This window comes from Pezoporus wallicus, unplaced genomic scaffold (genome assembly GCF_028554395.1).
Source record: "Pezoporus wallicus isolate ANWC-B61680 ecotype Strahan unplaced genomic scaffold, APGP_CSIRO_Pwel_v1 contig_6382, whole genome shotgun sequence".
In the NCBI taxonomy this organism is placed as follows: domain Eukaryota; kingdom Metazoa; phylum Chordata; class Aves; order Psittaciformes; family Psittacidae; genus Pezoporus; species Pezoporus wallicus.
Genome location: NW_026638015.1, coordinates 3,448,499 through 3,464,161, shown reverse-complemented (window position 1 = coordinate 3,464,161; position 15,663 = coordinate 3,448,499). Strand labels below are relative to the sequence as shown.

The following is a 15,663-nucleotide window of genomic DNA, read 5'->3' as shown; positions in this document are numbered from 1 at the left end:
CATAGAGGGAGGAGGAAGGTGGTGGTGTTCTTTGTTTAAGTATGCCCTAGACTTTATTTCTATAGGAATACAAAACTGAGTTACTTTATTATGCTAACAGATACCTTCCTCTCACACTCAATTTTCATTATGTGCTCTCAAGTGCCTCAAAAATGTCATCCTCAAGTAAGGGGGAAAAAAATGTAGTTACATGACGTTAGCTTCAAAAGCAATACTGGGTTTAAAAATGCCTGACCACTCAGTTGTGCTGTTACAGTCATTTCCAGTGCTACGCTATAAACTGGATCACTGGAATGATCTGATTAAAAATAACCCTTAAAAAAGAGGGCCAGGAGCAGGAGGGAGGCACTATATTTAACCAGATAATGCCAATGCTGTGGTTTATACCAGTGACAGTGGCACAAGTATATGCAACAAGCTGCAAGGTGGAAAGTAAACTCCCCAACCAGCTGAAGTAAGTGTTTTGTAATGCACACTTCACTACAAGCAAAAGACAGAGGGGACCACTGCAAGTCTGAGGTATCTCAAAAACTGCATGTATTTTAAACAGCATCAAGCAATTAAAATAACCCAGAACTTAAAACAGCTGCCTAATACACTGAAGCAAAACGAAAGCCGATCTATGATACAGAAGTTTGTTAACGTGGTTTATGTTCGTACATTTTATCTGCCCTCCACCACCATCTCCACAGTTATTCATCAGTTTACCTCCTCAGCAATCTGGCCAGAAATGACCATTTCTCAGAAAATGACTATTTCCTCAGAAAAACAGGCAGAAAAAATAATCAAAAAGGTGAAAACACACAAACTGTATCAGTTTAACATGTTGAAGTTCAGAACCTCCCAAACCCCACCACGGTTCCCCTCTGGGTGCACTTCCTGCTATCCACACACCTAGCAAGTCCCAGGAAACCATTTCAGTCCCGAGTTACAAGCAAAAGGATCTAATGAAGCATTAGCATCAATATTCTGGAACACAAAGCACGTGGAGGTCTTCTATTCAAACAATTTATTTTCAAAGTAACAGTTATAAATATTGCTGTGGGGTTTCCCCAAAGCCTGGTAAGTTTGAGGGTTTAGAAGTATCTCCATGCTGTATTGGGAGCAGGACCCATTCCCTCCCAAACAAATAGAGAAGAACTTACGGATTCCTGAGATCTCCAAAATGTAAAGCTTTTAAACTCCAATGAGTTGACTACAGAGATAAAAACAACTCTGCTTCTTCAGTAACCAGAACTAAGTTAAGACACAGATGAGTGAAACTCCTTAAAGTTCTGATGGCTTCATATATGTGTGTTCTCTTTCCAAATCACCACACACTATTTCCTATAGAAACACTATGGATCTGCAGGTTGACTACGCTGCAAGAGACTTAAATCTTGTTCTACACATAATTTATGTTCAAAAGCATTTACTTTTCCACCAGTGAGTTCTAGGAACAAACCAGTCTCCAAGAACACAAAGTGAGCTCTCCCAACACATTCTGTGCATCTTTTTGGGCTGAAAGAGAAGTGTTAACTAAGTATCAAAGCAGAAACCATAAACCTGCTTGGTTTTTAGATGAAGCGGCCTGGTTATCCAAACCAGCTATCAAAGAGGTTTCAAAGTAAGATTTGGGCTTTCAATACAAAGTTTCAAATGAATTTAACTATTTTTCGGTTTCAAAATCCCATTTAACCTCCTAAGATAAATTTGAAACCCAGCTTCTCAAGGAGAACTTCTGGAGACATAAGCCTTGAACCTCCAAGTGGCCCAAATAATGGTGCAAAAGCCCTTTAGAGCGCCTCTGTGATGGGCAACTTGAAGCATGGCATTTCCCTGCTATCATTACCTGCACCTACAACAGAAAACGGATCCCAGCTTTTACTATAAGTTCATAGCCATTCCCTATGACATTTTACTGAACCAAATCATATCAACTTGAATCATCCATCTACTGTTCCAGTGAAAATTCTTGTGCAGTAATGAGAGAGGCACTTTTCAAGCATTCATTTTTCAACCCAGTCAGGATTACACTTGTTTGGAAATTCAGAGACAGGCTGATAAAGCAACAGCATCTTAAATTACCAGCTCCTGCTAGAATGTGCCACCTTTTTAACTGTACACACCAAGCTCAAGTCATGTCAAGTAGCTCAAGCTAAAATGCTTACTCTGTGTTTACAGTTGCCCAACAATAATCTGTGATCACCTGCCCACACCTTAAAACATGTGTTAGCAAATGAGGTATTTTGTCCCTGTCAGAACTCTTGGCTTTAAAAACTGTTTTTACATAGCTCATGCTATATGACACAAGTTGAAAGCAAAAATAACTTTGTTTTCATTACCCATTGTATCAAGACACAAGTTTGAGCTACATTCGGCTGGCTTAGTTTGGAAAGGTTTGTCCCCCTAAAAAGAAGGGACAGGGAGAAGAAGGAAATGCAGGTCTGAATTAAGTATTTTGTCCCAGGGCACCTGGGGAGCTAGGAGGATTCTAGCCTCAGACACCTACCAAAAACCCAGAGGAGTTCATGCAGCTTTTAAATAACTAAGCTTGTCAACATACACTCAAGTTGCACATCTGAAGGTCTGGTAGAGAAAACATCCCTTCAATTACTCCCTCCCATGCATACACAGATATCCAGTCATACCTGAACAGAGAGGAAAACAGGACAGCACTCTTATCATTTCCAAATTAAAGAGATGAAGAGAACACAGACATTTCCAGGCCATGCTTTCACATACATTTATGAACAACAATTCAATTTATCCTAGTCCCTTCTAACACAAGCAACGTTCATTCTTTCAAATAATGAGATCGCTTTCAGGAAGAGAAAATGAAAGTATAACCAATAACCTAGTATTTCTAGTTCATACAGAAACATTCAAAATAGCAGAGCTTAATTGTAACTAATCCTATTTGAAATTGTGTGCTGTAGTTTGATGGTCACGTTGTTTTATCCTCAGAGTTTAGAAGGAAACATGACACTAAGCCATTTACTTCAACATGTCCAATTTCTTCATAAAGAGTCACCTTCCCTCAACTAAAAGCTGCACACACCATTTAAAACCTAAGATGGCACCTCTTACAAAGCAGTTGGATTTTATCGTTCAAAAGCATGTGTCCAAGTCAAGTATATGTTTGTATTCAACCTCAAATACAAGGCTCTCAAAAAAACATCTCTACTGCCCTTTGTTACCAGCTGCTGACAAATAAGGGATTAAACATTCAACTAAGAACAAGTTTTCACTGAGATTGACTGCATTTTTCCTTCTGTCCTGTCTGTGCAGTACCCAGTATGATTTTACTTTCTGGATGGTTAAAAAAGCAAAATTATTGTAAAAAAAAAGATTCAAAATAAAGGGAAGTGAATGAGTGTGTGTACTTAAGTAATAAAATAAAAATACTGATGCCCATGTGGACAATAAGCTTTGTTTTCAGGACCCTAAGCTTGCAATGCTCTCTTTAATAAACAGGGTTGATTTGCTGAAGAACTGTTGATTTTCCCACCAAGGGAGAGGCTCCAGCTTCCAAATTCATAATTCTGCTTCAACACACCAAGAGCATGACTTTTGTAGTGCTGGAGTCCTACTTCGGTAAGTTGCAGAACATCTTCACCCCATTAAGACCTGGAGAAATCTTTGAACTTTAATTCATCAGTGTGAGAGCACACCCACATCTTCTTTTTCAAAACCTAGCCTCTGCCTTTTCTGTTTTATGCCCAGCATCACATACTCTAAAAAGTGATGCTTTTAAGTCATTTTAATGGAGCATCTTTCAACAGAAGCCAGGAAAACGGCACTTGATCCCTTCTATTCACTTGCTATGTTAAAAAGAGTAGTGACAGCAGACACTGGTACACAAAAAACCCACCCAAAACCTAGGACCAACATCATCAGTTTTCACTCTTCTATGAAAATAACAGCTTCTTACACATCCTCCTTACTTAACGTATTATAAAAGTTAAATAAGAGTCCATTCAAATAGAATGGAAAAGTGAAAACAAGTGTTAATTAGGTGTTAATTATTAATCTTAAACAGGTAAATACTAGAAAAGAAAGCTGACCCACACACCAGTAAGTGTGCTTATCCTCTATTACTTCAGAGTAGAGAACTGATCGGAAGAATGTTTTCCTGCTCATTCTAGTTTTTAAAATGTCCACGTTGAGCCTCACAGAATAATGTTTAGAGGATTTCTGTAGATGTTAAATACAATTATTTCAAACCATTTTATTGTAGTGAAACCAGCAGAGATGTACAGAAAGACCTGCATTCTTCCTCAAGTTGAGGACTAGTGGCTTTGTGTCTACATATATTTGTATGTATTAATGACAAGTTTAAGACAGACATCTTGTCCTGTCTGTGCACAACAGTATTCCGACAAGGACCAAGAAAAGATCCTCCAATTCTAAAGTATCTCTAAAAGCTCCTGGCCTGCTGCTTTTTGTCCTTTTGTTTTTAAAAGCCAGGAAACACCACACATTTGGTAAGTGGGAAACAACACTGTGGGTGTATTTACAGGTAAAGCACATCTTGGTTCATCTGCAACTCATCTGTACATACTAATTTACTGCTAATAATTCCACCTTATACAAACGTAGAATACTAGTCTAGACTACCACGATCTAAAGTGTTAAAGAAATAATACAAGAGCAATTGCGCCTATTTACTTTTAAGAGCAAAACCAGATGGAGAGCTTCAACACAGACGTATTTGTTCAGTATTCCCTAATTTTAGCTTACTAACGGAGTGCTCTGAAGCGAGTCTTTAGGCTACACGTATGTTAGTATTTTGCTGATGAACACTTCATGCTCTGCAGGTCAGAAAGCCCTCCGAGGCTCGTTTAATCAAGCAACAAAGTAGGTGCACATAAACCCTAAGTAACCAAGACACCCTTTTATTCTCTGTCACAACTCGAACCGTCCAAGGACCACGGATTTAGTAGCTATTTCTAAATATAACTGCTGAAAGGCCGCTTCCAGCTGGCCTAAGACTCACAAAGGGGTGAAGCTGAAGGCGATGGAAAAGGAGAGATGGAACAATCCCTGGGTGGGGTGGCCGCGGCCCCCGGCTTTGTGCAGCCTGCTCGCACAATGCAGTTCCGCCGGGGAGGCTGGGGCTGCCTCCGCCGCCGCCATGTTAGCTCCGCTTCCATGTGCCCGGGCTCTCACGGACCCAGCCGCGCAGGACCCTCTCCCCGCGGCTGGTTCCTCCGGGACACGGAGCGGGAGCGCTCCGGCCACATGAAGGGGGGGGAAAGGGGAAATTGGGGCCCGTTCCCTGCGGCGAGGCGAGAGCGCGGCTGGGCAAGGCCCCGCCGAGGGAAACAAAAGGCGGAAGGGAGGGGGAAGGGAGCCGCGCCAACGAGGGGTCTCGCCGGCAGCGAGGAGGGGACTGCGGCTGCCGCCCCGCTATGGCCCCGAGGGTCGCGGCCTCTCCGGCCTATACCCACTGTTGGTGCCGCACAGGGCAGGGTGGGGAGTGCCCGGCTGGGTCCTGGGGCCGCCGGCGACGGCGGACGGTAGAAGGGGCCTGGGGACCCCCGAAAGGGGAAAGGCCAGGAGATGAGGCGTTCGCCCTTCTGGAACCTTCCAGCGGGCGGCCCCTGGGGGCGACGCCCGGAACAACCCGCGCAGGCCACGGGCTCCTTCACCCATGGACCGGGAGGGCACGGGCCGAGGGGGCCGGCCGCGGGCACAGGGAGAGAAACAGGCCGGGCCAGTTCAATGTCCCTTCAGAGGGCCCAGAGCAGGAGGCAAGGCTCGGCGGGCAGCGGGGGCCTCCCGGGGCGAAGGGCCCGAAGGGCAAAGGCAGGGGTCAGCCGGGGGGCACAGGGTACAGGAGGAAGTGATCACCTTTTTCTTCTCCAGGTTGCGCAGCTTTTTGTCGATCACTCCCAGGATCTGCTTCATGGCCTCGGTTTGCACCGAGGTGATGCTGCCGGCCGATGCCTGCGGGGCGGCCGCCGCTGCCGCCGGGGCAGCCTCTCCGCCTGGGCCCGCTTTGCCGCTGCTGTTCGCCATGGTGCTGTTGGTAGCCGAGGGCATCTCTGGGAGAGGGAAACACAAGAGGCAGAGCGAGAGAGAGCGCGAGGCCGCGTTACCGGGGAACGGGCCGCCGCCGGGGACACGCGGGAGGGCGGGCGCGCGCGCGCGTGGCCGCTTCCCCACGCCCAGGGCGCGCGCACGCGGGCCGCACCTGCCGGCGCGCGCCCCCTTCCCCCCCCCCCCCCCCCCGCGCAAAGAACTGATCACGTGACCGCGCAGCCTCTCGCACCCAACGGTCATCCCCGGGGGTTCGGCCTTTTGCCACCCCGCCGAGGTACCGGAGGGCATCGCCACCCCCCTCACCGTGTGCGCCCTTGGGGAAGGGGGGGGGAACTCAGTGCGCTGCGCTCTCGCTTTAGTAATGGCCGCCTCAGCCGACTACCGGCCCCGCCGCCCGCGCTGCTCCTGCTACCGCTGCACCGCGCTACTGGGGCAGAGAGCGAGGGCGCGCACGACAGCGGACCGGGAGCGAGCGGCGCGGGGTCCTCAATGCTTACGGGTGCCCGCGGAGAACGCCTGAGCCCGACCGCCGAGCGCGCTGTGCTGCCGGCCCTTCCCGGGCGGGAGCAGGCGCTTCCGGCAGCGGCGCCGTCTGTCGGCTCGGCTCTGACAGGGTCTTTCAGGCGCTCGGCGGGCGCCCCCGCGCCAGACACAATAGACGGGCGGAGCGAGCCAGTGTGGAGTTTCCTCAGTTGCCATCGGCGCTGCGGACCCGCAGCGGGATTCCTTAGGCTCTGCACCGAGCTGCCTGCCTGGCACCACCTCCGCCACTCAGCGCAGCTCGTGGATCAGCCGGCGGCTTTGGGCTGAGGAGCGGGGCGCTGCCTCGCTGAGGAGGTCTGGGGTAGTGGAGGTCTCCCCTGAGGGAAGCCAATCGCACCGCTCCCGGTATAAGCATCACTACAAAAAGCGTTTTCTGCATATTCATGCCTTTAAGGCACGTCCCTGTAACTGTGGGAGGGTTCCGGAGAGGTGGAGTGCAACAGCTGTGATTAGGCCTTAACTGCGTTTCAGTCACTGGAAACTGCTCTTCGTTTGTCTTTTCACGTTGGGTTTCGTGTCAGAGGTACCTGCATCTCTCTACAAATACATCCCCAAATACTACGTATTTTACACATCCCTGTGGCCTACAGCTGCACCGTGTCTAGCTACTATTTCATAAACCTATGCTGGCAGCAAATAATTGCTTCAATATTAAAGACGTTGTACTGACATAGCATTAGTTTTTCCGTGAACAAAAGGACATTTCTGAATGAATGCTCTGCCTTGTTAGTGAGGTACGGCTTGAAAATGAAATGCCACTGCCTTCAGCAGGCTGGGGAGCTAAATAACATTAGACAGGTTTTAGTATTTATTCAGTTGTCTTTCTGGAATTAATGGATGCAAGACTTTGGGAATATAAGGCCCTGAAAATTCAATTTCCACCATTTTTTTCTCTTCATTCCAACTATGAACATTGCTTCTTATGCTTCTACTTCCCATGTATGCCTGCATTTTCTGTAGCAGCTCTACAAAATGCTTTGTTATTTTATATTGGATTATTTGCTTCCCAAATCATCTCCTTTTGCATAACAGATTATAAAACAAGTGCAGTGAATCACCCAACATGGTTATTTCAGTTGAATAAACAAAGTATAACAAAAAATCTTTAAACATTGAAAGCCTGTTTCTTTTCACTGTTTACCAAAGAGGTTTTGTTGATACCATTATGTTTACAAGGCTTAATTTCTGTGCCTTTACTTGTCCAAGCCCCTTACACAGGGGCTGAAATTACCTTTTTCCTAAGTCAAATGCACACTGAGGCCTTTTGACCCCAAAATACAATGCTTTAAAATCATATGGAGTTGCTTCATGCGTTTGTATACATTTCTTATTACACTGCCATTGCAATGCTACATAAGCTCTAGGCCCTCAACAGCTTAGCTAAATTTTAGGCCAAGTCATAGGATGCTGACATAGTTTGTGCTCAAATCCTGTATTGCTGAAGAGCTAAAAAGATACCTGTGATAAAAGAAGAATCACAAAATCCCAGACTGGTTTGGGTTGAAGGGACCTTAAAGCTCATCCAGTTCCATCCCCCTGCCACGGGCAGGGACACCTTCCACTAGAGCAGCTTGCTGTAAGCCCCTGTGTCCAACCTGGCCTTGAACACTGCCAGGGATGGGGCAGCCACAGCTTCTCTGGGTACCCCGTGCCAGTGCCTCACCACTCTAAATTGGTGGCGATATATTAGAATCCATGTTGGACCAGAATAAAGCCTGGTCTTGTCCACCGACATGAGATATTTATTCTTCATGGGAAAGGGTAACACAAAACAGCAACTGTTCAGGATCTCCAAGTAAAAAAAAAAAAAAAAAATGTTGAAAATACTGCTTCTGAGAGCAGTTATTACATGAGATTACATGAGCACTAATTACATGACAATTACTGCATCAAAGCTCTTCATAATTACACTGGATGCCTTTTTGGTTAGCCAGAGACTGAATTGAGACTGCTAAGTTTACATGCTAAAGCATAAGTAACTATAAGCAAAGGATTAAGTTCTTATCTTAGGCAGGAACTGCAAAAGGAGGACTTTCATATTATACTTGTTAATTTAGTGTGGGAAAAGCCTTACTAAATTATTTTAACAGATTTTTTCTCTATCATGGTGACTTTGTACCAAAAATATCTGTCACTGTTGCTTTACAGGACAATTCACCATCAGCACTGTGCTGCAATCGCCCTGTGTAGGTTTCAACCAAATCTCCAGACCCTTCAGTGGCCTCTTGGAGCAGCCTGAGAAGAGCTGGAATACGTATGGTTCCCTACTCTGTGTCAACTTCAGAAGTAAAGCTTCCAAAATTCCCACAAAAATAAATGCACACAAACAGGCTGTACTGCATAGTTGATCTCAGCTGCCAAAATACCATAGAATCACAGAACTGTTTGCACTGGAAGGGACCTTAAAGCTCATCCAGTTCCAGCCCCCTGGCACGGGCAGGGACACCCTTCACTTGGAGCCGGTTGCTCCAAGCCCCATCCAACCTGGCCTTGAATACTGCCAGCTATGGGGCACCCCCAGCTTCTCTTGGCAACCTGTTCCTGAAAGCCCTGCATAGCAATTCCCCGCCATCAGAGTTGAGACCTCAACCTCTTTAAGGAAGCGTTGAACCACCTCTGATACGTCAGTAAACTTTACCTTGGCAACTTGTAGCATGACCAACTTGTAATTAGCTTGTGGGTCTCAACCTTTACATTTCTTAGAGATAAGTACCCCCCTTAGTTACCATGTGTGGTATGATCTCCTTGTAAATCTGGATTCGGGTCTCTTCTCTTTCTTTGATGTTAGCTGGCTGGTTGAAATCAGGCTTCAGCATAATCACATGCAGATCACATCTTATTTGTAGGGAGCTGGCTTTGTATTTCATGTTTGTGAGCTGTGTAAATAAAGGCCAGCTCTGGAGCTGCTGAGTTTGGAGTGACAATTTCTAATCACTACAGAGAGGCAAGAGAGGAGAGAAAGTCACCCCAGCAAAGGGGCATATAGCACTTCCACAAACATGAATTTTTAGACCACAGGATTGCTCAGTTGAGGGAGACCTCCACCTCCCTGCAAGCAGTGTGGAGATCCGGATTTAGAAGTCACTTAGCCTTGCTCTTCATGTTCCTGGGAAGCGTCTCCCATGCAGGATCTCTCTGGGTTTTCATTAATCTTTATTTTACATCAGCTGTAATCGGAAAGTTTGAATGCACCTTTCCCATCTGCTTCTTGGTTTCCAGCCCTCAGAAAGACAAATCCAGACACAGATGTATTTAGAATACACACAACCAGACAGCTGTATGAAAAAGAAGATCAGCTGATTGGTGTGATCAGGGCTCAACTCCTGTATAGATATGCTGTGGGGACATCGAGCTTCCTCACTGCAGTGCTATCTCAGGCAGGGTTTTTCTCCTCTAGATCACTTTTCTTACCCCTGACACATCTTCCCAGCCCTTCCCATTCCAGATTTCCTCCATTTGCCCACCTCCTTTGGGACTTTTGACCAAGCCAAGCCTTGCTGCTCCCTCTGTGGAAAATCCTAGAGGGAAGTACAGCTAGTACCCTGCCCCTTTGTTCTAACTCCAGGTAAAAAAGAAAGTGCTCCTCCCTAGTGTCCTAAGCCAAGCAGGGATCTTCTTGTTACCCACTTTTGCAATACCTGTCCTACATCTCACTAGCTTTCCCACCCTGCTCCCCCATACTGGGAACTTCCTTTCTATATTATCACAGATTTATTCATCCATCAGTTCCCTGACAGGTCTCATTGAATAGTCTGAAACTTCAAACGCCACTGAGAACATGACAGTAAGAGCAGGCATAGAGCTTAAGCTGAAAGCAGATCCTATTCCACCGGTGGCACAGAGAAAATAAGAAACACCAACTATTGCCAACTACTTTCAGTTCCCAGATTCAGCATCCGAATATTATGGTTAGAAAAAGAAATGAACCAAAATACTTTGACTTACAAAATAGCAACATTTAAACCAGGGTACTGCTGAGGAGTCAGCAGTATCTTTCATGTGCCTTTTTGGTTACAAACTAACTTCGGGGAGCTGTATCTGGAGCAGTAGCAACCCAGAGCAGGAGTCCTGTGTGGGAACAGGAGCCTCAGAGAGAGTTTCATTGTCTTAAGAGGGGCCCACTCTGCGCATTTCAGAGCTGTGGTTCCTCCTGCTTATCAGGCAGGTTTATAAAGTTACTGCTTTGCTTTTATTTAGGTTTCCTTTTCCCAAAGGAATTTGCCCAGAAGAGAGGAGAAATTCCCATTCTATCTAAGCCCACAGGCTGGCTAAGTTTCATAATAAAATTAAACCCAGACAAAACAAGCCTCTCTGAATAAGGGCTGGAAGCTCTATATATGTTTTTGATTGAGTGAAACTGAATTACAAGGTTTTTTTTTTTACCACAAATGTTAACAATTGATGTGTTAGCAGCAAGGTTAATAAAAAATGTAAAAGACACTTGGGTTCAACGGGGATCAAGTGATGGCTCATAGTGTGTTTAGTCAAAACTAGCATAATTCCAATGCAATACAGAAAAAATCAACTAAATGCTACTAAATGATAAATTTTCCTACATAGCCATTGATGGGGAATCATTATAAAATGTACTTCTGTGTCACACAGTTCTCTCATGAAGCAATTGTTTGCAGAAGTCTTCAGCTTAGAGAAGTAAATAACCAGGCTGGGGCACTACTTGGCTACACAAACTATATGCAAATTAGATCCAGTATTCATTTTCATGTACAGAGTGCTGAGGTAGGAAGGGAGTATGTTCATCAGACACACCAAAGAAGTCTCAACACTGAAAAGCAGCTCAAAACTTCTTAGGGTTTTATATTTGCCTGAATTAGCTGCTTTGAATGGTCCCAGTTTACCACACTATCCAGCTGTCCCCACTGAAGAAGGTGAACCTGCCCCTCTACTCTGCTCTCAGGAGACGCCACTTGAGGCACTGTGTGCAGTTCTGGTGTCCTCAACATAAGAAGGACATGGAACTGTTGGAACAAGTGCAGAGGAGGCCATGAGGATGCTCAGGGGCTGGAGCACCTCCTGTATGAAGACAGGCTGAGAACATTAGGGCTGTTCAGCCTGGAGAAGAGAAGCTGCGTGGAGACCCCAGAGCAGCTTCCAGTGTCTGAAGGGGGCTACCAGGATGCTGGAGAGGGACTCTTCATCAGGGAGTGTAGTGATAGGACAAAGGGTGATGGGTTCTAACTGAAACAGGAAAAGTTCAGGTTGGATATAAGGAAGAAGTTCTTTACTGTGAGGGTGGTGAGGCCCTGGCACAAGTTGCCCAAAGAAATGGAAAATGCTCCATCCCTGGCAGTGTGCAAGGCCAGGTTGGACAGGGCCTTGGGTGACATGGTTTAGTGTGAGGTGTCCCTGCCCATGGCAGGGGGGTTGGAACTGGATGACCTTATGACCCAAACCATTCTATGATTCTATGATTCTATATAATTTAGTATACAGCTCAATTTGCGAGTGACCAGGTCAACTTGTTGCTTTCATTTTGTTTCCCAGCTGGAAAACTCTTATTGGAAGCTTTCACATAGCAAAATTCCTCCCAGCGTGAAAACAGAATAGTGCTGATGTGTAAATCCCTGTGCACTGAGATGAGAAGATGCCTCACTGCAGTCTGGCTCTTGTGTACTTGTTTATACTGACTTTATCTCAGGCTTCATCATGTCATTTACACTTCTTAACGTAATGTCTGTTTTCCAGTACAGCATAGTCAGAAAGGATCAGGAATACCTAAAACCTCTTATACAAAATATTCTTAGGTGGAAAATAAAACTGTGCTTAGTAAGCATGACTAAAAGAACTGGAAGCTGCTGTAAACAGCAGCATTTGAAACATCTGCCCTTAGCAAGGGACAGGTACAAGTTGTGCATTACAACTCCACTGTACAATCTTTAAATCCTGTTACTGTAACCATGTAGTAAAAGTAAAGAAAATCCCAGGATGTTTTATGATTCTTTTTATATCATATTTAATCTATCTTATCTTTCAAAGCTTCTTAGGAACTACAGTATTTGTGCAAGTCAGCTATATTTTAAGGTTGACAAGGCTGCGTGGAGAACTCATAGCAGCCTTCCAGTGTCTGAGGAGGGCCTATAAGGATGCTGGGGAGGGACTCTTCATTAGGGACTGTAGTGACAGGACAAGGGGTAATGGGTTAAAACTTAAAAAGGGGAAGTTTAGATTGGATATAAGGAAGAAGTTCTTTACTGTGAGGGTGGTGAGGCACTGGAATGGGTTGCCCAGGGAGGTTGTGAATGCTCCATCCCTGGTGGTGTTCAAGGCCAGGTTTGACAGAGCCTTGGGTGACACGGTTTAGTGTGAGGTGTCCCTGCCCATGGCAGGGGGTTTGGAACTAGATAAGATCCTTTCCAACCCTAACTATTCTATGATTCTATATATTGACCATAATTAAACACTTTTCCATGTCTCTATCTACTGTTGTAGTGTCTGCCTACCTGTCTGTTTAGAAGATAAAGTAATAATATAGTGAACATTTCTTCACAGTGAAGAGAATTGCAGCTCACAATGGATACTCATATGGAAATGCAGAAAGCCTTTATCCCTGTAGGTGTAAAATACCTCCGTTCCAGAGGAGAGCAAGAATGGGTTGGTAATTCTCACACTACAGCCAGTATTTGAGGCTCAGCCGGGCATTTTTGAGGAAAAATAATCACAGACCTTATGCTCAAGGTCTATCTGAATAAAATTTAATGGTTGCATTAAAAAAGCATTTCCAATAGGCTGGTGTTACATCTGCCTTTCAAAAGCAGGTTGTCTTCAGGAGTGCCCACTGGCACTGCAGCCCTTTTTCTTCCTGAGTGCTCAGCACTCTTGGAGGCATCCATACATAGGTCCTCAAGGCCATATGCATCCCAGGGTAGCTGAACAATTCTTCCACTGAAGATTTGCAAATGCTTCTGCTTGAAAAAGCCCCAAATAAAAAAGCCAGACCAAAACACACATCACACACCCCCCATAAAAATAATGTAAAAGCAGGTAAAGAGATCATCTACATAAATTCAGATTTATCCCTAATTTTTGTCTGTGCTTCAAAAAGGTATTGTTTCAAGTCACTGAGCCTCAACTATGTTGTAGAAGGCTCCTGCTCAGCCCTATGCCCTGCTTGCTGATCAAAGCTGCACCTCCTGGCTGGACCCTGACTTGTTCCCTTACCTTGTCTGACAGCTTCTCAATGGAACCCATCACTGTCCCCAGCCTGGCCCCATGTGGGTACCTTGGGGATGCTCTCTGGTCAATGGGGTCACTGCCCCTGTGCTATCCTGGTGCTCAACTCCTTCCTTTGTGGAGCAGTCCCCAATAGCCTTTACATGACTACAGCCCATCACTTTTGGAATGATGCCTTCAGTCATGAAATGAAGTTCAAGGACTTTTCAAGTCCAAGCTCTTCAAATCCACCACGCATTTCCAGTGATGAATGGGTTATAAATGTCTCTGAAGAACAACAGTGCTCTTCACCACGCAGCTATCGAGTCACAAACACACAGGGTAAGGCTCTACTGCAACTAAGGAAATAAGAAATTTGGGAAGAGCTTTCTCTAAGGAGGCTGTAGCACATTTAGTTTATCTTAGAACCAACACAAGGTTTAAGGTTTAAAAGAAAGCAATTTTAATGCACTGACATTAGCAACTAACATATTGCAATAATAACATGTTACACTCAGAGAACTGCAATGACAGAACAATTATCTAATTAGAAAGTAAAATTAATTACATCATGCTTTAATTACTTAATAACTGAGAAATTGCCATCAGGATGAAGGCTGAGGAATGTAATGAAAAATTACCAGGGAGTGCAATTTGCTGGTTAACAGAAACCTTCCCTTGCAAACAGGAAGTCTGGGAGCAGGTTGACATCAGCTCCTCCCAGGCCCACCACCATTTTGCATCCCCATGTCTGTAACAGAGTCTGTTTGGGACAGAAGGACTTGTTAGACCTGAAGAGCTGAAGGCAAGAGCCAAGACCTGCAGTTGGCAGCAGTTAAGTAGGATGGGTGCTAGAGAGGGAGAAAGTACTGGTCCAACAGTAAGCTGGAGGGAACTGTAAGATGAGATTGGAGAAAGAGGAGCCCTGAATTCCACTTATTTTGGGATTTGTAAGTCAGTAAAGGCTGAAGTAATTTAAAGCAATGCCAGGGGTGCTTGGTGCTGTGGTAGGAGCTCGTTTGTTCAGCTCTCCAGAGCCTGCATTATTTGGCAGATTATGGATCATAGAATCAGAGAATGGTTTGGGTTGGAAAGGACCTTAAGATCATCCAGTTCCAACCCCCCCCCCCCCGCCACAGGCAGGGACACCTCACACAAACCATGTCACCCAAGGCTCTGTCCAAACTGGCCTTGAACACTGCCAGGGATGGAGCATTCACAACTTCCCTGGGCAACCCATTCCAGTGCCTCAGCACCCTTATCATGCCACAAGTGGTGTGTAACATCAGTTGCCAAGAAGAAATATTGCATCAAAATCTAAATCTGTAAAATGTGTGGTTTGTAATAGGTACTGGGGGTACAATACTTCCAAAAGACCTTCTGAGACCCAGGAGTTTTGTGCAGGATTGTTACTGGAGCATCTTTCCAAGCTGCTTCAAGACTACTTGAAGAGCAGTCTGATGTTGAAACGGGTGATGATTAAGGTAGTAACTGTGACAAGAAAGGCAGACAAACAAGAAGATAGAGTCTTTACATACACAGAGAGTAGACAGGCAAAAAGCAAACATTCAAATAACGCGTGTCTGTGAACCGGAGTGCGTGTTTCTGTGAGACAGGCTGCAATTAACATTTGAAAAGGTATGTAAATAATGTTTCATGATAATATTCCCTTGCACGCAGGCTTGTGAGCTATTCATTATTCAAAAGCAACACAAGCATTTGGCCATTACTGTCTGTGGTGTGTTCTTTGCTTTAATCTGCCCTTTGGTCTTGGAGCTGCCACATTTCCATAACTGGGTCACCCAGTTCTTTCTCAACTTGGCTTTCTGCTGTGAAATGAAATATTAGCATTTTCTGTGGCATACATTCCAGGCTTGGGTGAGGAGTTCGAATGGCTACTCCAGAAAGTAAGGAATCCTGAACACA

The 15,663-nt window shown here is 45.2% G+C and overlaps 1 protein-coding gene across 2 annotated transcripts in view; it reads right to left on the bottom strand.

Moving 5' to 3' along the window:
- CAPRIN1 (cell cycle associated protein 1) overlaps positions 1–6,203 on the bottom strand; it is a 33,011-nt gene extending 26,808 nt beyond the window's left edge. Inside the window, exon 1 of one of the 2 annotated variants that reach the window (XM_057408774.1) lies at positions 5,836–6,203. In XM_057408774.1, the coding sequence (XP_057264757.1) occupies positions 5,836–6,027 (192 nt within the window). In that variant the 5' untranslated portion in view covers positions 6,028–6,203. The remainder of the gene's footprint in view (positions 1–5,835) is intronic. The other variant, XM_057408773.1, reaches the window with a different exon arrangement.
- Between the last annotated feature and the right edge of the window lie 9,460 nt (positions 6,204–15,663).